General features: G+C 39.7%; 1 protein-coding gene across 1 annotated transcript in view; it reads right to left on the reverse strand.

Annotated features, from left to right (window-relative positions):
- Window positions 1–11,299: 11,299 nt before the first annotated feature.
- LOC137274195 (serine/threonine-protein phosphatase with EF-hands 1-like) overlaps window positions 11,300–19,217 on the reverse strand; it is a 44,368-nt gene continuing 36,450 nt past the window's right edge. Inside the window, exons 14-15 of the mRNA XM_067807249.1 lie at window positions 16,308–16,471; window positions 11,300–15,456 (exon numbers count right to left, since the gene is read on the reverse strand). Coding sequence (XP_067663350.1) covers window positions 15,004–15,456; window positions 16,308–16,471 — 617 coding nt within the window. The 3' untranslated portion in view covers window positions 11,300–15,003. The remainder of the gene's footprint in view (window positions 15,457–16,307; window positions 16,472–19,217) is intronic.

Genomic DNA, 19,217 nt, shown 5'->3' on the forward strand with positions numbered 1-19,217 from the left:
GCGGGGGACGCCAGAAAATGGGCTTCACACATTGTACCCATGCGGGGAATCGAACCCTGGTCTTCGGCGTGACGAGCGAACGCTTTAACCATTAGGCTATCCCACCGGCCATGATGATGATGATGATGATAATGATGAGTGTAATTTCGTCTTGTTTACCGATCTTTCTCTTTAAAAATATTAAACTCCATAGGAAGTATTTGGCCTGTGTTGTTCGGTCCGACTTCGCCAGGTCTGACAAAACACCTAAAATGTGATATACAATTATTGTTTCTACCTGAATACCATTACTTAGTGTGATCGTTTACTTTAAACTTTGCTGTATTTTCTCAAAGAAAAAAAACACGATCATCATAAGTGCGATTGTGAAAATGATTATCTGTCATGAAATGTGTTTACATCCTTAAGTTTATCAAGCAGTATTATAATTACCTTAACACAGCGTTATCAGGTCACATCTCACCGTTAAAACAAACACGTTGATGACTGTGTTTCCAACACATGTACTTTCTTCACAGTTGTCATCAGAAGTGAGTGAGTTTGGTTTTACGCCGCTTTTAGCAATATTCCAGCGATATCACGGCGGGAGACACCAGAAAATGGGCCTCACACGTTGTACCCATGTGGGGAATCGAACCCTGGTCTTCGGCGTGACGAGCGAACGCTTTAACCACTAGGCTACCCCACCGCCCCGTCATCAGAAGTAATTATATAATAATTATATAACGTTTCACGGCAAAAAATGTCTACAATAACAAATGTCTTGGAAATGCATGCATGCATGCATGTACGTAGGTACGTAGTGCAAGCGAGTGCAACGCCTGAGCTTCCGTCTCCCCAGAAAATGAAGAGCAGCCTTAACTGCTGTAGGATTTACCAACGCCCTGTCACCAGCTACGACACATGCAGAACGGGAACATTACCATCAGTGGCATGGGGAATAGGGTTAGGACTGGTCCAGTTTCCTCTACCAGGGTATCCCACCCCTTATTACCCTACCCGCAAACCCATTGTGTTAACCGTAGACATCAAATTTGAAAGAAATGGCAATACATTCTTCAGCTCCGAGGCTATAATTTCCAGCTTTCCAGTGTTATTGTACCCGAGGTGATACTGGTAACGTGCGTTACGAGCATCCCAACATGGCCACAAGGAGATCGCTTGGGGAATTAGCAGTCTTCCGGTGTATACAATCAAACTTATGTAGCACACTGATAAACCTTCATGATGCAAATACATTGAATGCACCGACTTTGCTTATCAATGTCTATGTGTTGCAGAATAAGCATTTAAACATCGTACGAGAATGTCGGTAACTCAACCAACATCCAGACTTTGAGCCAGTAGCCAGCGCATGCATTTCATGCCAAGTGAGTCGACAGTCCGTCTTGTTACGAGGGTTTATTTTGTGTAACTTGTATTATTACTGATTAAGTGATAGGTATTAATGCGTCACAATGTTTCGAGTTTTGCGTGATAGTTATCATGGTAATAGTATTTTAGTGACACGCCTTTTAAGGTAGCGCTTTGGACTTGCGCCACTTTAGGCACTCTTCCGTTGGAAGTGTGTTTTCACTGTTGGTAAACGCGAGACCGATCAGAAGGTTCCATATTGTGCTGGAATGCTTAAGAGTCGGTGACTGTGTATATGTAAGGCTGGCTGTTGTGTTGACAACACACCCAAACCCACACCTGTGTGCGCACACGCACACGCACACGCACACGCACACGCACACGCACACGCACACACACACACACACGGACTCACACGGACTCACAGAGCATAGGCGCTCGACTCTGATATATTTGGTAGTATGACCCAAATATATAAGCTATAGAAAGAAGTTTTCGGTCTGTCGCTTTGATCGTTGAAAAAGCTGCGCAGTTTATACTCCGTTGACCTCTGTAAGGTACCTTGCTTATCACTAACCTGACGATTTTATTTCCATTAAAAGCTTCCAAAACTTTTACCGTCCAGTCTCGAACAAAGTCAGGGCAAATGCCCGGAAGAAAAGAATCTCAAGCTACAGACCCGCACCAGATAGTAGAACGAGTCTCTGATTGGATATTATAGTTGCACTTTAAACGAAGTTTGAATAGTAGAAAACGCCATCTCCTGGTGGTAGAGACAGTGGTGACTTGTTCCAAGAAGATTGACTACCACATTGGAAGGTCCCGTCTCCAAATGTCTTTTCCCGACCAACAACGGGCCTTGACATATGTTGTGTTGATGATCTAAGCTTCCCTGGCAGCTGATATTCATGCACAAACTCAGATTGGTATACTAGGGCTCTTCCGTGCAAGGAGTTGAACATTAATACAATCATTTTGTACTGGATATATACGTTCTTTGATTGGCAGCCAATGTAAAACCATCAGAACAGGAATTAAATGTTCAGACCTTTAAGTTCGTGTCACGACTCAGGTACTGCAATCACGAATGTCTGGTTTGCCGAGCAAATCACACGTGTCAATTTCACACGTGCACCTTGCCCACCTGGCTGTTCTACCAGCATGAGGCCCCCCTCGTACAAAATAGCGAAAGGTGACAAGAAAATGATGATCGTTTGTTAAACAACTTTTTTATTCGTTTGTCCCAAATTATGAGACACATCATTAGAGTTGGTCTGTCGATTTCATGTGGCTGCGCAAAATTTGGTTTTGTTGCAATTATTAGATTTTGTGTTAGTGAGCAATTCGTCGGTTTCAAATGGAATCAAACGGACTTTCTTGTGCCAACACAGGACTTTCTTGTGCCAAACGGACTTTGTACATCTGGCTAGATAGTTTTGGGTCTTTAGAAATGTTTGGAATGGCAGTCCTGAAGTATACACTATAACACAAATAACGACAGATAATGAAGGATGGAGAGTAAGATGTAGCGATCCACGGTACCAAACGCAGCAGACAGGTCCAACAATAGCAGAATGGGCGTACCAGTAGAATCTATAGAACACAGTAAGTCGTTCTGTACCCACACAAATGCAGTTTCGGTGCTATATAGCCCAGTCAGTAACAGGTGGTTCAGCTTGGGCAGTCAGAAAGCAATGGTGAACAATCTTGTTGAAACTTCACAACAGGAGATACCGTTTTTGATTAAAAGTAGCATTTTGGTACAAAACTTGCCATATCAAAGACCCGTGAAGGTCCCGGGGTAGAATAGGCCTTCAGCAACCCATGCTTGCCATAAAAGGCGACTATGCCTGTCGTAAGAGGCGACTAACGGGATCGGGTGGTCAGGCTCGCTGACTTGGTTGACACATGTCATCGGTTCCCAGTTGTGAAGATCGATGCTCATGCCGTTGATCACTGGATTGTCTGGTCCAGACTCGATTATTTCCAGCCCGCCGCCATGTAGCTGGAATATTGCTGAGTGTGGCGTAAAACTAAACTCACTCACACTCACTGCCATATAAAACCCGACAAATCGATTCTCAAATATGTGCGGCCTCGTCATGAAGAAGTTTAAAAACGTCAGAAGATGATGTTTCCCAATATTACCAAGTAAGTCAGAGCTGGAGAGGTGCAGCCTATCGATGCGACACTCACAATTATCACACAAATAACACAGAGACGTGCGTCAGTCCGTATTATCCCAGGAACAAGAATACGCCATATTTATCTTACCGCCATGTCAAATGTACAAAATAACATGTAACATATTTTTGCAGATTACTACTGACTCTATGACATATACTAATAACCAAAATGGTGTCTGCATATTGACTGAATTTTTAAAATCGGTGAAACATATTATGACAAGCTTAAAAACTGCTACAAAGATGGTTGATTATATGTAAATTGAGTGTGCAAACGATTCAGTGTATAAAGCAGTTTACATAAAGCAGTGAAAGTCGGAAAAATAAATGCCTTAATGTGTAATCGATCGTTTTTCGACCTCCAGGCACTGCGTGTGTCTTAGAATATGACGTCATACGTCTGTTAGCGATACAGCTTCTCGGCGAAAAGTTTGACGGTTACCGTTCCAGCGAGTAACATGTTTTCCAGTAGTGACACGGAAATTTGTGAAAGCGACATTGACCATTGAAGTTAAATTATTTTACACGAAGGTATGATAACAAGCATTATCATGGCGGGGAACCCCAGAAATAAATGTTATACATTGTACCTATGGTCTTCAGCGTTGTAAAAAGTTGTGTTCGAACATATATAACGTTTTACTTAACCAACCGAGCCAAGTGTGATGGAACGGACATTCAGTTGGGAGTGTGGGGAAACGATCCTCAATTAGGTTGCATTTAAAGAAAGAAACTGTTTCTCGGGCACATTGTTTTTCAAAAGTGACGAGAGCCTTAGGGATTTTTTTTAAAATTTGACTGAAAAAAAAACTTTCGAGGGAGAAACACATTTTTATTATTTTTCTCTCTCAGAAATACAGCTTGGAACGTTTGCACGTGTTAATGAGCTGTAGATTCAGTCACACTCTTACAGACTCTTAGTCTTACGGTGAACAAATCGGTCGGGACGCGTCACAGTCAACATTTTCTTTTTAAATTGCAATACAAAATTGTTACGCGCACAATGAAAGTGATGCGCCGAAGCCCGAGAAACATTTCACTTTTTGTATTTAGCCCTATGCAAAAGATTTCAGTGTTTATGCTTAAATACTATGGACAGAGAACTTCTAAAGTGATATTTACTTGGGTTGGAATGAATGGGTTGGAGCTGTTTCTGGACAAATGGAAATGATCATGAGCATAGCTTGACGTACATATACGTCTTAAGTCCTATTACATTTGACACGTCATCTTTACAGGCCAATCATATTCTGGGACCGCTCGCCTTCTTTACTTGAGACGACATTATTATGAATGCAGGGTTGCCATGTGTGCGTGTGCATTAATATAATGTAGGTATGGTTGTCGATAATGGCGTAATACGCCATTACTACAGTAGGCACGAGTTGGCCCGGTCATGTCCATCGGTTGATCATTTTTCTCTAATCTGGTGCTGATGCGTGTTTTCTGTTAGAAGACGAAGGTCTCTACTCGACTTGATGTCACCGGCCTCACGTGCAGGCAGATGTGCCGGTGGTCTGACGACACGCCACGTGATCCACCAGTAAACAAATAACACGAGCATCAACTGAAGGAGGAGACTGGATTCGAAGAAAGGATCCTGTGACATGCAAGAGCATCCTCCAAATTCTCATGTTTTCATCTACTTTGTAGACTTCAGACAACCCAAGTCTGTACACTTTTGTCCAAGTGTTCTGGATGACAGATAACAGAAACATCCTTTCAGGGAAACGTGAGCACCAAACACTGATGCAGATGCTCTCAAGATCGCCCGTAAAAAGTCAGAAATACTAAGTGATGGATAAACATCAAAGCCCTGTTCCTGACACTTGGTCACAATAGCACACAAAAATCATTCATACACTGCTTTGAATGTGCCAGTGAAAAGTCCATAGACACATTAAACAGCAGTGTTACCCAGTGGAGCCCGCACAATAAATCGCTAGTGAAACAAGACAGGAGCACAAGTAAATGCTACGTCTATAAACCATGTCAGAGAAGGCTAGGAGGAGAAATGATTCACTGAAGTTCACTGGTCCAAGTCTTTGAATGTCATTTAGAAGTGGAAATACATAAGAATGAAGATTTTTATGGATATCAACTTCTTTCTGTGTTATGTAAACATATCCAATCACCATTGGCTTCCATCATTGTTATCTTAACTATCGGCTTCCTATCAGCTTTCGTTAACTCATTCCACTTGTTACTTTGTTATTGTTTTACCTGTACATATAAATACACCTCTGTATCCCTTTCTCAATCACCTGATGAAGGAGTAAGCATTAACTCCGAAACGTTGTGTTCTCTCATAAAGAAGTTGATATCCATATAAATCTTCATTCTTCACTGGTCCAGTCATAGAATTTCCGAAGCTCTTTGTTGTGTCTGAAGGTAATCAAGACTGGGTAATCTATTCATCATATATTCATATTACTGATCCTGTCGTTTATTAAATGTTGAAGTTTCAGTGGGACCTGGTGTCTCAAATATGTCTCTGGTGTAGGATGATGACACCCTTTGCCAAATATGGCTGGACATTTTCCAGGGGAAAAAACAACCATGCAGCAAAAATAGTCAATGCGAAATGTTTGACAGATTTTCAGGTTGAGCATTTCAGTTCTAATCTGTTTGTCCTGGAAAATTTCCCTTCAAATCACTGAAGAATGCATGACCATCAACACGACGGGCTGCTTGACATTACCCATGGGATCGAATTCACAGAAATCACAATAAATGTCTACTGTCTATGGCACTTACGCCTCTCATCTGCCTTTGGGATTCAACAGCAAGGCTGTTTTGAAGGCTGTTATGCTCAATCCACTAAAATACAGTTTAAACATATTCCATTCGACAGCTCTTCATGTAATACCTATGAATGGTCATATTTCCCAGTAATAAATGTAAACGCCAAGCTAGTATACCCTATTACTCCATGTAAATAGGAGCGGCATTCCATTCCATTGAAATAAGTTTACTCTACGATTCATACGATATCATCAGCATGCCTTTATGGATCGCTATCAAATAATGATGACACGAACAAGTGCACACATGCTGTTGCAGACCGGTACAAGCTAGGGCTGCACGGTATTATCGGTATCACCGGTATACCGATATATCGCAATTAGCTTTTAAACCGATACGTATTGCAATATTTCTCCTGAGAACCGGTATACTGGGTAACAAGAATATTCTATCGTGTTATTATTATCTCTGTGCTTTAAATTAAATTCTACCATGACTTCAGTAAATACTGGATAGCGATTGGTTAATCAAAGTCATTCAGAGGTATATACTCACGTTATATGCCTCTGATGTTCCAACACATTATGTATTTCTATAAAATCTGAATAATGCGGTTATGGCAGAATGGAGATAAACCTACTGTGTTGGAAAATCAGTCGTATATAACGAAATTATAATAGTTCTAAATAATACAATCTTTCATTCACGAAAATTTTTTTCTTTCATTATTCAATTACAAAACGACATACTGTAATGCAACAAACTGATTTTTTTTAAAAAAACAAAAACAAAAAAAACCAGAACCCATGACCATGCAACCTTATTTTGAGATTACTGTTATCAGAACCATAAAATGTATTTTTAGGGACTTAAATGTAGAAAATAGGATCGACATGCACAATTAGTGTCACTTTCTGTCAAACACATAAATCTCCAATATATCACAATACGTGTATCTTAATTGTGATATATTGCATTACCGCATATTTCCAAGTAGACAACATCAAGTGCTCACCTGAATAAATACGGAAAGATAACACTTATACATTATTCCAGCTCCATTATCAACGGTACACAGGTTGTCTATACTTACATAACAGTATTCTCTCTCCAATATCAACGGTACACAGGTTGTCTATACTTACATAACAGTATTCTCTCTCCAATATCAACGGTACACAGGTTGCCTATACTTACATAACAGTATTCTCTCTCCAATATCAACGGCACACAGGTTGTCTATACTTACATAACAGTATTCTCTCTCCAATATCAACGGTACACAGGTTGTCTATACTTACACATTTCATTGCTGCCTCCAATGTCAGCGGTATGCAGATAGCATTTTCTCATACACTTCCTTCTGCCTGCTATTTTACGTCCGCTTGCAGGAATATGTCTTTCAATTCACTTGATGTCCTTTCTTCGTGTTTGTTTTTTCATCATTTTAGTGTTGCACATTACCGCAGGGCAACATTTGGGACCTAATCAGCACGTTATTGGTTTTTGTAACGCATATTGATACCCATATCACAACATGCACGATGATGCCAGATGCAGGCTTTGTATTTCCTTGGAAAGTACAGTTCGTGTTCTGTGAAAACCAGCCGATCTGTGCAATTGGCACTGCGTTGATGATGCACTGCCTTTCTCTGGTGGGTAGTAACTTGGCTAGAAACTGAACCAGATAAATGTTAAAAAGATAAATAGGCTTCGAATGTGTCCAGTGTGTATCTCACGAAGAAAGCAGGGAAGCAGGAAAGGATTGCGCAGGTTGCATGTTTTGTTGTGGACATTACATCCTAGCATATATGTACCTAGCAACACTCAAGACAGTGAAAGCATGTGAGTGGCTTCGTGTTCTGAGTTTCCATCCAGGAAAAGGAGCATGTTGAGCTGTACTTTTGACACAGCAGTCACTTCCATCAGAACAATCTGATCAGAACAAATCAGCCATTGCCAAGGTATAGCTTTGGCTATTCGTTACACTCCTATACTGAACCTACTAAACCCTTGATAGTAGGAGGTCGCGTCAGGTAACCTTTGAACGACCTGTAACCGTCCCGTCAAATACGAAACGACCGAACGGATCTTGAACTGAACTCTTCAGAATATGACCTTGATGTACATATTCAGATAAATCTTGTGCATGAAATAACAGTAAAAGTATGAAAATTGTCCCTGTTATTTGGGCGTGAGTATGTAATTATGCATATATTAGCAAGTCTGTTTTAATATGCATTTTAGTGCATGGCAGCGGCACTGTTAGGCGTGCGTACTATATGGTCCCTATAGTCTCTGTTGTCTTGATTGCTTGCCCCATGTTATTTTATATTTGTTTACATTTCTTTGCTTCTGTTATAGCATGTGTCATGTCATGTGTGGAAAATATAAACAAAAATAACAATCTGATATATAAGCATAACGACGCCTAGGCAGTATTTCAGTTACGTTAGCTGCATTACAGATAATCTTACACAGCATACCCAGGGGAGTCTTATCTAGCATACTGATTCATATGTACATATGTTTCAGACATCTGTTTCAATAAACTAATGCATATAAATGAGTGAGTGAATAGGTTAGGTTTTACGCCGCTTTTAGCACTATTCCAGCAGTATCAAGGCGGGGGACACCAGAAATGGGCTTCACACATTGTTCCTACTTGGGGTAATAAACACCGGCCTTCGGTGTAATGAAGGAGGGCTTTATCCACTAGGCTACATATACCCGCCGACGCTATGAAGAAGCGGAAGGTGTAGGAGATGGACAAGAACATCGACACATGCTGGTCCGTGCGGCATAAATCTCAGGTGGGCATCCATAGCCTGAGAAAAGTATCAGGGATTCAGCAATAAAATATTAATTACTGAAAAAAGGTGTTTGTGTACAGTTTTGTCAATATGTCATATGTCAATATGAAGTACTATATTGTTCACATTTCAAAGAGGCGTAAGTCCTTACTGGTCAGGCATGCGTACGTTTGTCTAGTGTTATAACCTGAGACTGAAATGGTAAATTCAGCAGTTCTATATTTAACCAATGCGGCCAGTGCTTATGAAACTGAAAACGGACGCCAAGGTTTCTGTTTGCGACATCGAACAAAATTGTTGTAGCCATGGTAACACGTACTTGATATGCTTTTACTCTCCACGTTTTATAACATCACTGATATTGTTTCTTCCAAAGAAACCCAGTCCATGATTTTATTTTATTTGGTTTCTATCTCATGTCACACCTCTGACACTATTCAAACAACAGGAGTCTTTGGTGATTTTAATGAATGGAGGGTTTAGTTGTCGCAGTCCGAGTCTGACAGAAACTGTCAGAAGTAGGCAGCGGAGCCACCCCTTTGACAGTTTGACGGCAGATTCTCCCCCACTCCCTTGTCCTTGGGGTGCCTTTTGTTGATCTGTGCGCGCTCTTCAAACTGTCTGTCGGCTCTCCCTTTGTTTGTCCACCGTGTCTGTTTCCAAACGACCAACAGACTGCTTAGTCTGTCACAATTGTGACCAGTTTGATTTATCTCTAAGTGTGGGCAATTCTCACCGACATGATCTGCTCAGCTGGTAATATCCTAGACTAGTTTAGCAACACTGATAAGTATCCACGACAAATAGTGTCACACTTAATGTACTATGTTTGGCCCACCAAGGCTCGATACTATACCGAGAATAAAAAAGTTAAGCGCCAGCTTATTTCAAAACTAAGATGTGAAGCTGTGGAAATGTGAGGCTCACCTAATTGGGAAGACCAATCCATATTTAGAGAAGGTTCATCTGGTAACTGTTTTGGGAATGCCATAAACATTTGTATTTACAATTAAAGGAGATACTGTTACTGATATGATGGCACTGCTTTTAAAATCAAAATAACTATTCCTGTTGTGCTTATGCCAGACTATTGAGTTTAGGTTTCACTTGTTAAAAGTGACAGTCATGTGACCATATAACAGTCATTTCTGATTTTCACTTTTCAAAAAAAAGTAACCTTTTCGAGGAAAACAAAATGCATGTTTTTCAAAAGCGCATGCATCCTGTTGAAAGTAAAAGATAATTTCCATTATGGCTTTGCTTTTAAACTAAAAGTACTAAACCAAATTATGATGCCTCGTTTTTTCTGAAAGATTTCCTATGTAACAGGCTATATTTTTTCTAAAATAGATTTATACTGGGTTGCGCTTAACTTTTTATTCACGGTATAGTAGACTATGTTCGTCATTAAAACGCTCGGGTTTTCAGCAGTCTAAGTAAACTTTTCCTCAGTACTTTTCGTTACACTCCACCACTGAGTCTCAGTGGTGTAGTGTAACGAAATACACTGAGACGAAGTTTACTTAGACTGGGGTTTTAAGCAGTTGAAGGTATCAAAATCACCATCGTACTTAACATCACATTCCTAATCCTTTCTTGTTTGTCTGTCAGCTCACCTGATCTGTAAATTGTCTCTGGTTAAATAGTACTGAGTCTTATGATACGATCAAGTTAGTCTCCTATCCAACTTTGAAGCCCATTTCGTGTCAAGAATAGAGATCGTGAAATGTACTGGGTATTTTACGAGCGCTTCTAAAACGTTGACACTTGGACGGCAGATCCGTGCTCTTCTCATTTGTCTCAGGGAACTCGCGCCTTTCCGTTACCAATAGACTAACAGCTAGTCTCTGAAATGAACATATTTTACTGAAAAAACATCCATAGTGAAAAAAATATATATAATGAAATGGAGCCCTGAGACTTTCTTCATTTTGCTGAAGCTATTGAAATCTAGCCTTGCCACATTTTCCAGACTTGCGTGGGCTTTCTTGGATATATATATTTCAGGGTCTGTACGACAGACTACGTTACCAACGGAGTGTCCCGTTGGCGCATGAATGTTCCAAGGTATGTAGAATCTGCGTTTCACTCTTTGTGAAAGAAAAAGATAAAGTTCAATCGTGAACAAAACACTGTCTTCAACTGGGCAGACCGAATTGTTTCCAAACGTTCTAGTATGGAACAAGATCCCAGAAAAAGATGCATGATGAAAACTGCTTTATTCAGTTTAAAACAGTTGCCCACCCTGATGCAGGTGTCTTAATACATAAGTCAAAGAAAAAACAGACACGAAGGAAGACTTCAGAGTGTAGGTATGTGTACACATGTCAATACTGTTAAAAGTAGATCAATGTGAGTACAAATCGTGGCAACAAACACTTCAATAGCTTCATATCAAGTGGATATCAGATACATATATTACAATGCCAAACAAACAAGCACGTAGTGTTACTTCAACGTCAAGATCAACGAGTCCTGTTGTGAAAATCTCGCCTGTCAGCTTGGGAGAAAGGTATGTCCTGCCACTTCCGGTCAGGTCACATTACACGTCTTCAAGCCAGAAATAAAAGGGCTGTTGAAAACTTGTGCCAAGATTTTTTTAACATGGTTATAAATAGCTCCTCTAGGTAAGAATACCTCCCTTTCCCCCATCTGAAATACTATTTGTTCATTGATATATCCTAGAATTATTAACAAAGCCTAACAGAACAATTACTAGGGGACTCACAAAAATAAGTAAAAGCCCCAAATTTAAGTGTAATATATAGGGTTGAACTTCTTAGTGTTACATCTGTTAATCTCCAGAAGAAAGAACATGGGGGAATGGAAGGAACTCTTTCCCGTTCTGCCACCACTCTATTGTGAAGGGTGGAGAAGCAGCCATGTGTATTGATAGGAAGAACAACAGAAGGTGGCCGGGGGTGTCTCAAGTATTATGAAAAGTATTATTAAACTTTGCACAATATTTACATTACACTGTCTCGAGTATTATTAATGAAATTGCACAAGATTTGCACACATCTCAAGGCATCTACATATGTAGCAAAAAAACAGCATTTCCAGTGAATGCTGGCACCTTGTGTTCTCTTAACTCTGTACTTGAAACATTGAAATACTTCACTATGGCCACCGTGCCTGTTAGAAATGAACACAACACTGGTGAGTGAGTGAGTTTAGTTTTATGTCTCTTTTAGCGGATCCAGGGGGTGCAGGGTGGTCGTCAGACATTCCAAACGAACTACATATAGATAATATTGTACAGAAGATGATGGTAATAACGTTGCTAATAATTCAATGATGCTCTGAAATTACTCTTTAAATGTGTGTAATTTGAAGATTATACAGAATTACAAGAAACGATAACAAAAATGACAGGATTTCAAAAAACTAAAACTGATATCTTAGACAATATTGATATCTCAGGTTATAGACTATTTCTCCAAAACAGAAAGACATCATTAAGGACATTTTGGTGGTACTGGCGTTGCTTTTGACATAAATATGAAAACTATATAACAGTCATTGCAGAAGAATTTCGTGAATCCATATTATAGATAAAAATATGTCAATCTCTGATGTTTAGGAAGATGGTTGGTTAGATATTGTATATATACCTCCTGAGAACTCAAAACATCCCTCAAATGAGACATTTAATGACATTGAAAATACTTTACTTTATTTTAGCCCCATGAGTGAACATGTTATATTGATGGGTGACTTCAATTCCAGAACTAATATGCTGTTTGTTTAATATTTTGAATTTGAACTTGTATATTTATGTGTCATATTTCACTGTACCATGAAGATGGTTTGTGAAAATAAAGAAGAGACATACAGGCTACACCACCGCCCAGTTTTCAGTGAAGCTGTTTAACAGTTTTTGTTCCCAGTACTTACACACACCATCTCACTGATTATTTGTTAACTTGTCACTGCAAATGTCTTAATTATTACATTGGTAACACTGAGAGAACTGTGTTACTCACAAGTTAGTTTTCCTAGATATAGACATAGTGAAAATCATTTACATTATCACGAATGCTCCAAAAGCCTGAGTTCAGTTCACTGACGTGCTGCTATTAGTGTTTTTGACTTGACCCCCCATGCTTGTGTAAACACTGTAGCTGTTAATCCCTTTCAGGGTGGTAGCAAAATGAAGATAAACCAGCTGAACATACAGGTCGCCTGTACAGAACACACAGACCAGAACTAGGTGTCCTGATCGTGTTGTGACAGTCAATTGCACCGCAATTCCATGTGCTCATATAACTTCACATACACAATATGAGTCTGTGAAATAAGTAGTGAGGATTCATCATGAAGTAAATGTATTACACAAGGTGAAGAGAAGGGGTGGATATTCCAAAAAATATTTTAAAAAATTAGGAGTGGTGATTTCCGTATGTCATTTTCTGTGTAGATTTATTGAAAAGGTAATACTAGGGATATAGAGGATGCTGTTGTTTTCAACAACCATTGTTTGACGTACCACGGGGCGTACAACATGAGCTACCGGTAAGCTCTGTTTAAGCTTGAAAAAGGCATGCTGCTACTGTTAAACAGCATGTCCTCTCATGTTAAGAACTTGGTTATATTATTTGCAGACAAACAACTTTGACAGAGCTTGGAGTTGAGAGCTTCCTTGCAGAAACTACTGATCTCTGTTCCAGTTAAATGTATCTGTTCAATGTCTGATTTCTCAGTAAACTATCAACAACATTTCCAAGAAAGCTCACACGGCATGTGCAGGATATGCAGGGGATTATAGAGATAAACATAACTACAAATCATATCGAACAGTTTGATAATTATGCCTTATTAATGTGCAGTTTCAAAAATTTAATTCACAAAACAAATTTTAATACTCTATATAAATTCATTAAGATTTCCATTTATTTAGAAGAAATAATACAAGCAATTTTCTGGCAATGTTTTGATGTTGATTCCATTCCTTTATCAATCTAGTAGGAGAGGATTGATGGACTAATCTCAAGCAAAGATAATCAGTCTTTGGGGTGGGAGTCCTCCCCAGGTTATTCCCTGTACAAAGAAGATCAACACTGTCTGGAGGATGATGGTCATTCACATAAACTGGAGGGATGAGACACGACATTTAGGGATGCCATTAAAGAGGTGGCTTACAATCTGCTTGAAGTGGGAAAGTTTCATAATCATTCATGTTTAGAAAATATGTTTGATGGTTTCTGTAAGAGAATATGTGGTGTCTTTTTCATAAACAATGCAAGGAATGTGTGGACAAATCTTTAACTGTTGTGTTTTAACAACAAGTAGTGGTAGCGTTGAGCCTACTAAGGTTTTTGTGTCAAGTTGACATTTTAAGTAAACTAAACGGTAACATTAACAAGACGAGCCAAGACTGAGCCATTCAAATAAGATGTCATTCTGTCGCATGTGGATATATTTCAAACATTTCAACCCTAACAGTTGTTTTGATGTTTCAAGTCTAGGCTCATGATAACCTACCACACTCCAACATGCTTTATCTCTCACATAGGTGGATCCAGACCCCTTTTTGTCCTGAAATTTTGTTAAATGACCATTGAAACCCTGTCTGAATAGTGTGCACCCCCTTTCTAAAAAAGCTGTATCGGCCTTGGCTCACATAAGAAAAATATATAGTACTGATCACATTGTACAAGAACATGAAATATAGAAGTGTAAAAATGTTGGAAGACTAGCTTGGAACATTAAAGTTACTGATATCACTGACACTGTAAAGATTGCAGTATGTGTTGTAAGAGAGAGGTTGCTGCTAAACCCTGTCTGATGACCCAGTGTGATCATCTTAACGATTGTGCCTTCCTCATCCTGTGTGTGCATTACCGCACAGGGACAGCAACGATGTCTGTGTCTGCTGACATCTTACAGCAATCATTGAGACAGGCCTATCTAGACAGCCGTTTGATTCCCATGGCACTATTCAGGGTTATCTGAGAGTCAGTTTTCCTCGTCACTCTCAGGTTCATCTGGGAGTCTGTTTTACTGACCAAGCTTATTTCATCCTGGTCACGCAAGAGCTCTTCGCTGATTTCATCACCATTTAAACTTGGCCGTCGAATCGTATTTTTCTCTTTTCCTTGAGCATCAACAATTCGAAATGCTTCTAGAAACTCGTTAAAGTCTATTTTTCCATCTCCGTTAAGGTCGAGACTTTTGGCAATGTCTGCAATATGTTGAGGCTGGAGCTGCATACTGGTGTGTCGGGTGAGGATGCTGCATGCCTCCTCAAACTCCTCCATGGAGATGTAGCCTGAGTTGTCTCGATCAAACATGCGGAAGATGGTCTCCAGGCTGTCCTTGTGGCGATACAACATCTCAGTCAAGGTCGGACTGTTGTGCTGAAAGTGAAGGATTAGGAAAAGATACATAACAATGCAGCTAGTACATGCTCTAGGTGCTGGTACCTCTTTCCCTGAATCATGATTCAGATTGTACAGATTTATGTCAGTAGCAAACCTGGTATCAGGTGTAGTAGTGCAGCAAACTTTCACCAACTATCTTGATTTGTTTCAAATCCATCCAAACTTACCCCTCATTATTTATATTGGTGTGAGATTACGTCCAACAAATAAAGAGGGGTGCACAATGTCTCCTCAAGTTGTCATTGGGGAAGTTGCCAATGCCATGTCTTTATGGGTGATTGTTTGAGAAATCATGGGGACATGCCCTTGTTGTCCTATTTCTTATTCATCAAACACTATCACGTGACAGTTCTTTATAAATATCTGCCTTTTTAGAGAATATGCTTGCACAATTGTTCTGATGTGTTCTATATGTACTGTGGTAAGCTCAATCTAGTTTAGGCGTTATCTTTGTTTGGATGTCACTGTTTTTGTATCGTGGAGGTTGTTTTTGTTTTTTTTGACTGGATGTCAGTGAGTGAGTGAGTTTAGTTTTACGCCACTTTTTAGCAATATTCCAGCAATATCACGGTAGGGGACACCAGAAAATGGGCTTCACACATTGTACCCATGTGGGGAATCGAACTCGGGTCTCCGGCATGACGAGTGAACGCTTTAACCACTTGGCTACCCCACTGCCCCAATTAGATGTCAGTGTTTATTGAACATTACTACTATTTCCCCACTACCTTGACTCAGTAATGACAAACATATCTCACATCAACTCATATGAATCATGTGTATCTTTAGAGTTGAGCTACAAAGCCAGTGTTCTACTAAATACTTACATTACTGTATCGGTGTTGCACTTGAAGCTCCTCAAACATAGACTTATACAACACCATGCCATCCTGGTCAGACTTCACCATCTTGGGCTTGAGCATCCGCCATGGGACATCTACCTCCACCACCTCCTCCATAGACGAACACCAGTCGCACATGGTTATCTTACCTACAACAACCACAATAGGCCCCAGTCACACCTTGATATCCAACCTGCAACAACCGCAATAGCCCCCAGTCACACCTGGATATCTTACCTGCAGCAAACACAATACCCCCAAGGCACACCTGGATATCCTACATGCAACAGCCACAATAGCCCCCAGTCACGCCTGTATATCCTACCTGTGCACATTACAGGTAAAACCCAGTCACACCTGGATGTCTTACCTGTGCACATTTCAGGTAGAACCCTGTTACATGTGGATATCCTACCTGCAACAACCAAAGTAGCCCCAGTCTCACATGGATATCCCGCTTGTGGACATTACACATAAAACCGAGACACACATGGATATCCTACCTGCAACAACCACAGTAGTCCCCAATAACACCTGGATATCCTACCTGTGTACATTACAGGTAAAACCCAGTCACACCGAGATATCCTACCTGCAAAATCCCATGACAGGTTTTATGGATAACAGCTTATTTTTCATCATGACGTTTCAGAGAAGTTGTTATCCATCCAACGTGTCATGTTTTCAAGATTATATGAGCTCCTCATTTTTACTGCCGTAGCAATTAGCAGCACAGATAATAATATATACTGCCACTTAAACCTTTTGCCACACGAGAATTTGTTAAAGTCATGCATGTGTGAATGATTGCACTGCCTCATCTTCCAGAGCTCACTACCTTCTCTTTTAATTATCTTACTCTTCTTTTATCCCACTATCTGCTAGACTAACAGCTAGTCACATATTTTACAGAAAATAAAAGTTTTTAAATTAGAATTAGAAATACAGTGCTACATTTTCTAGACTTGTGTGGGCTTTCGAGGAGATATTCACTTCAGGGTCTGATTAAAAGAATAATAGTCTGCCTGCAATGGGTGTCAGTCAGGAAGGGTATGTGTAGCTTTTCTGTGCTTAACATGATCAGGTCATCTTGACAGAGAGCCAAAAATTCACTTGAAGCAAATGCAGTTGATGTGAGTGGTCAGAATGAGGGATATAGATATAGAGGATACTAAACGACATTCCATGTAACACCATTTTAATTAAACAGGTTAATGATTTGGTATCAAATGAGCGAAAGCGAGTTTGATACTAAATCTTTGACGAGTTTAATAAAAATGATATTTCACAGAAGCGAGTTTAGTATTCTGCTTATTACTCGCCAACATAAATTGACAGAAACTGCCGCGAAATTCCCTACAGCTTTCCGCGAGTCAAGCAAGGTCTAGTAAAATTGTGACATCGGCATTAGCATTGTGACGTCACAAGTTTGAACCATTTTGACATCACATGTCAAGCGGCATTACACTAGTGCAATATTCCTGTAAAAATATTACACTGCAGTATCTTCAATGGGCGAGTAATAAAGGAAATGATACTCACTGGTAGTGCTACGGTTGAGTTACAAAATCAGCATGACCAAGGTGGAAACTGAACTTTTCTGGTAACTTAAATTCCTTGTCTTTAGAGAAGAAAGTGCCATGCCTGAGGAAGTCATAAGCTGTGTGTGCTGAGGTCCTGTTTAATGCATGAAAACCTGCTGCAGTGAGTGAAGGTCATGAACAAGGTCATGAACAGAATGAATGAAGGTCATGAACATAGCCATGACCCGTATGAGTGAAGGTCGTTGTGCTTGAGAAGGTTGTGACATGCATTTAAAGCATCCACCTTGTGTTAATAATGGTGCTTACTGCTTAAAGGGGCACTTCAGTGACACTATTACTGCTACCTAGATTACTGCTCTCTTGTTGTCATCCATGTGTGGTGGTATTGGCTGGCCTGCACTTGTATATTTGTCATCATTTACTTGATACCCCAGTTGTTGAATTTATAACAGGCATATGCACATGGAAGCACATCAAGAGAGGAATTATCAGGTGAATTAAGAAAAACCCATCTCATTTCAAAAGGATTAAGTCATACTACTTTGATTAAGAACCATTACAAAGCACAGCGTATAAATTAGTATTTATAAATGTAGGTATGTACAATTTTTTTTATATCATGCCAGGATATATCAGTCATTTTTACAAATTCACTGAAAAAAGAAAACACAATGACAAAAATTTGTGTATGAAGTTACAAAGTGCTTAAAAAGATAATAACAGATGAATTATGCTAATAATTAAGCCAATAATATACAGAAATGTGCATTTACTTTCAACATTTGTTATATACTCCACTGGGAGATGAATCTAGATGGACATATTTTTCAGATGAATACATTTTAGAAATCATGCCAAGATAAAACTATTTCATCTTTCTTTGGAAAGAAACATCCAACTTAATGTATGATCTCTTCTTGTCTTTATTGCATAAAGCGATGTACATTATTGCATCACTTAGCCAAAGTTTAGCCAATCATGGACTCGGGGATATTATCAGGATGCCCACAGGAATAGAAACATTGACAAAAGGAACAACCAGTCCCAGGGAATAGCTATGGATTAGTGCATCTTTAAGACTGGAGTGAAAGGCATACCAGTTCCTATTTTCCAGAGATTGTGATTGTTACCTGTGACCAGTTCCTATTTTCCAGAGATTGTGATTGTTACCTGTGATCGGTTCCTGTTTTCCAGAGATTTGGATTGTTACCTGTTACGTGTGACGAGTTCCTATTTTCCAGAGATTGTGATTGGTACCTGTGACCAGTTCCTGTTTTCCAGAGATTATCATTGATACCTGTTACCTGTTACCTGTTACCTGTGACCAGTTCCTATTTTCCAGAGACTGCGA

The sequence above is a fragment of the Haliotis asinina genome, chromosome 2 (genome assembly GCF_037392515.1).
Source record: "Haliotis asinina isolate JCU_RB_2024 chromosome 2, JCU_Hal_asi_v2, whole genome shotgun sequence".
NCBI lineage: Eukaryota > Metazoa > Mollusca > Gastropoda > Lepetellida > Haliotidae > Haliotis > Haliotis asinina.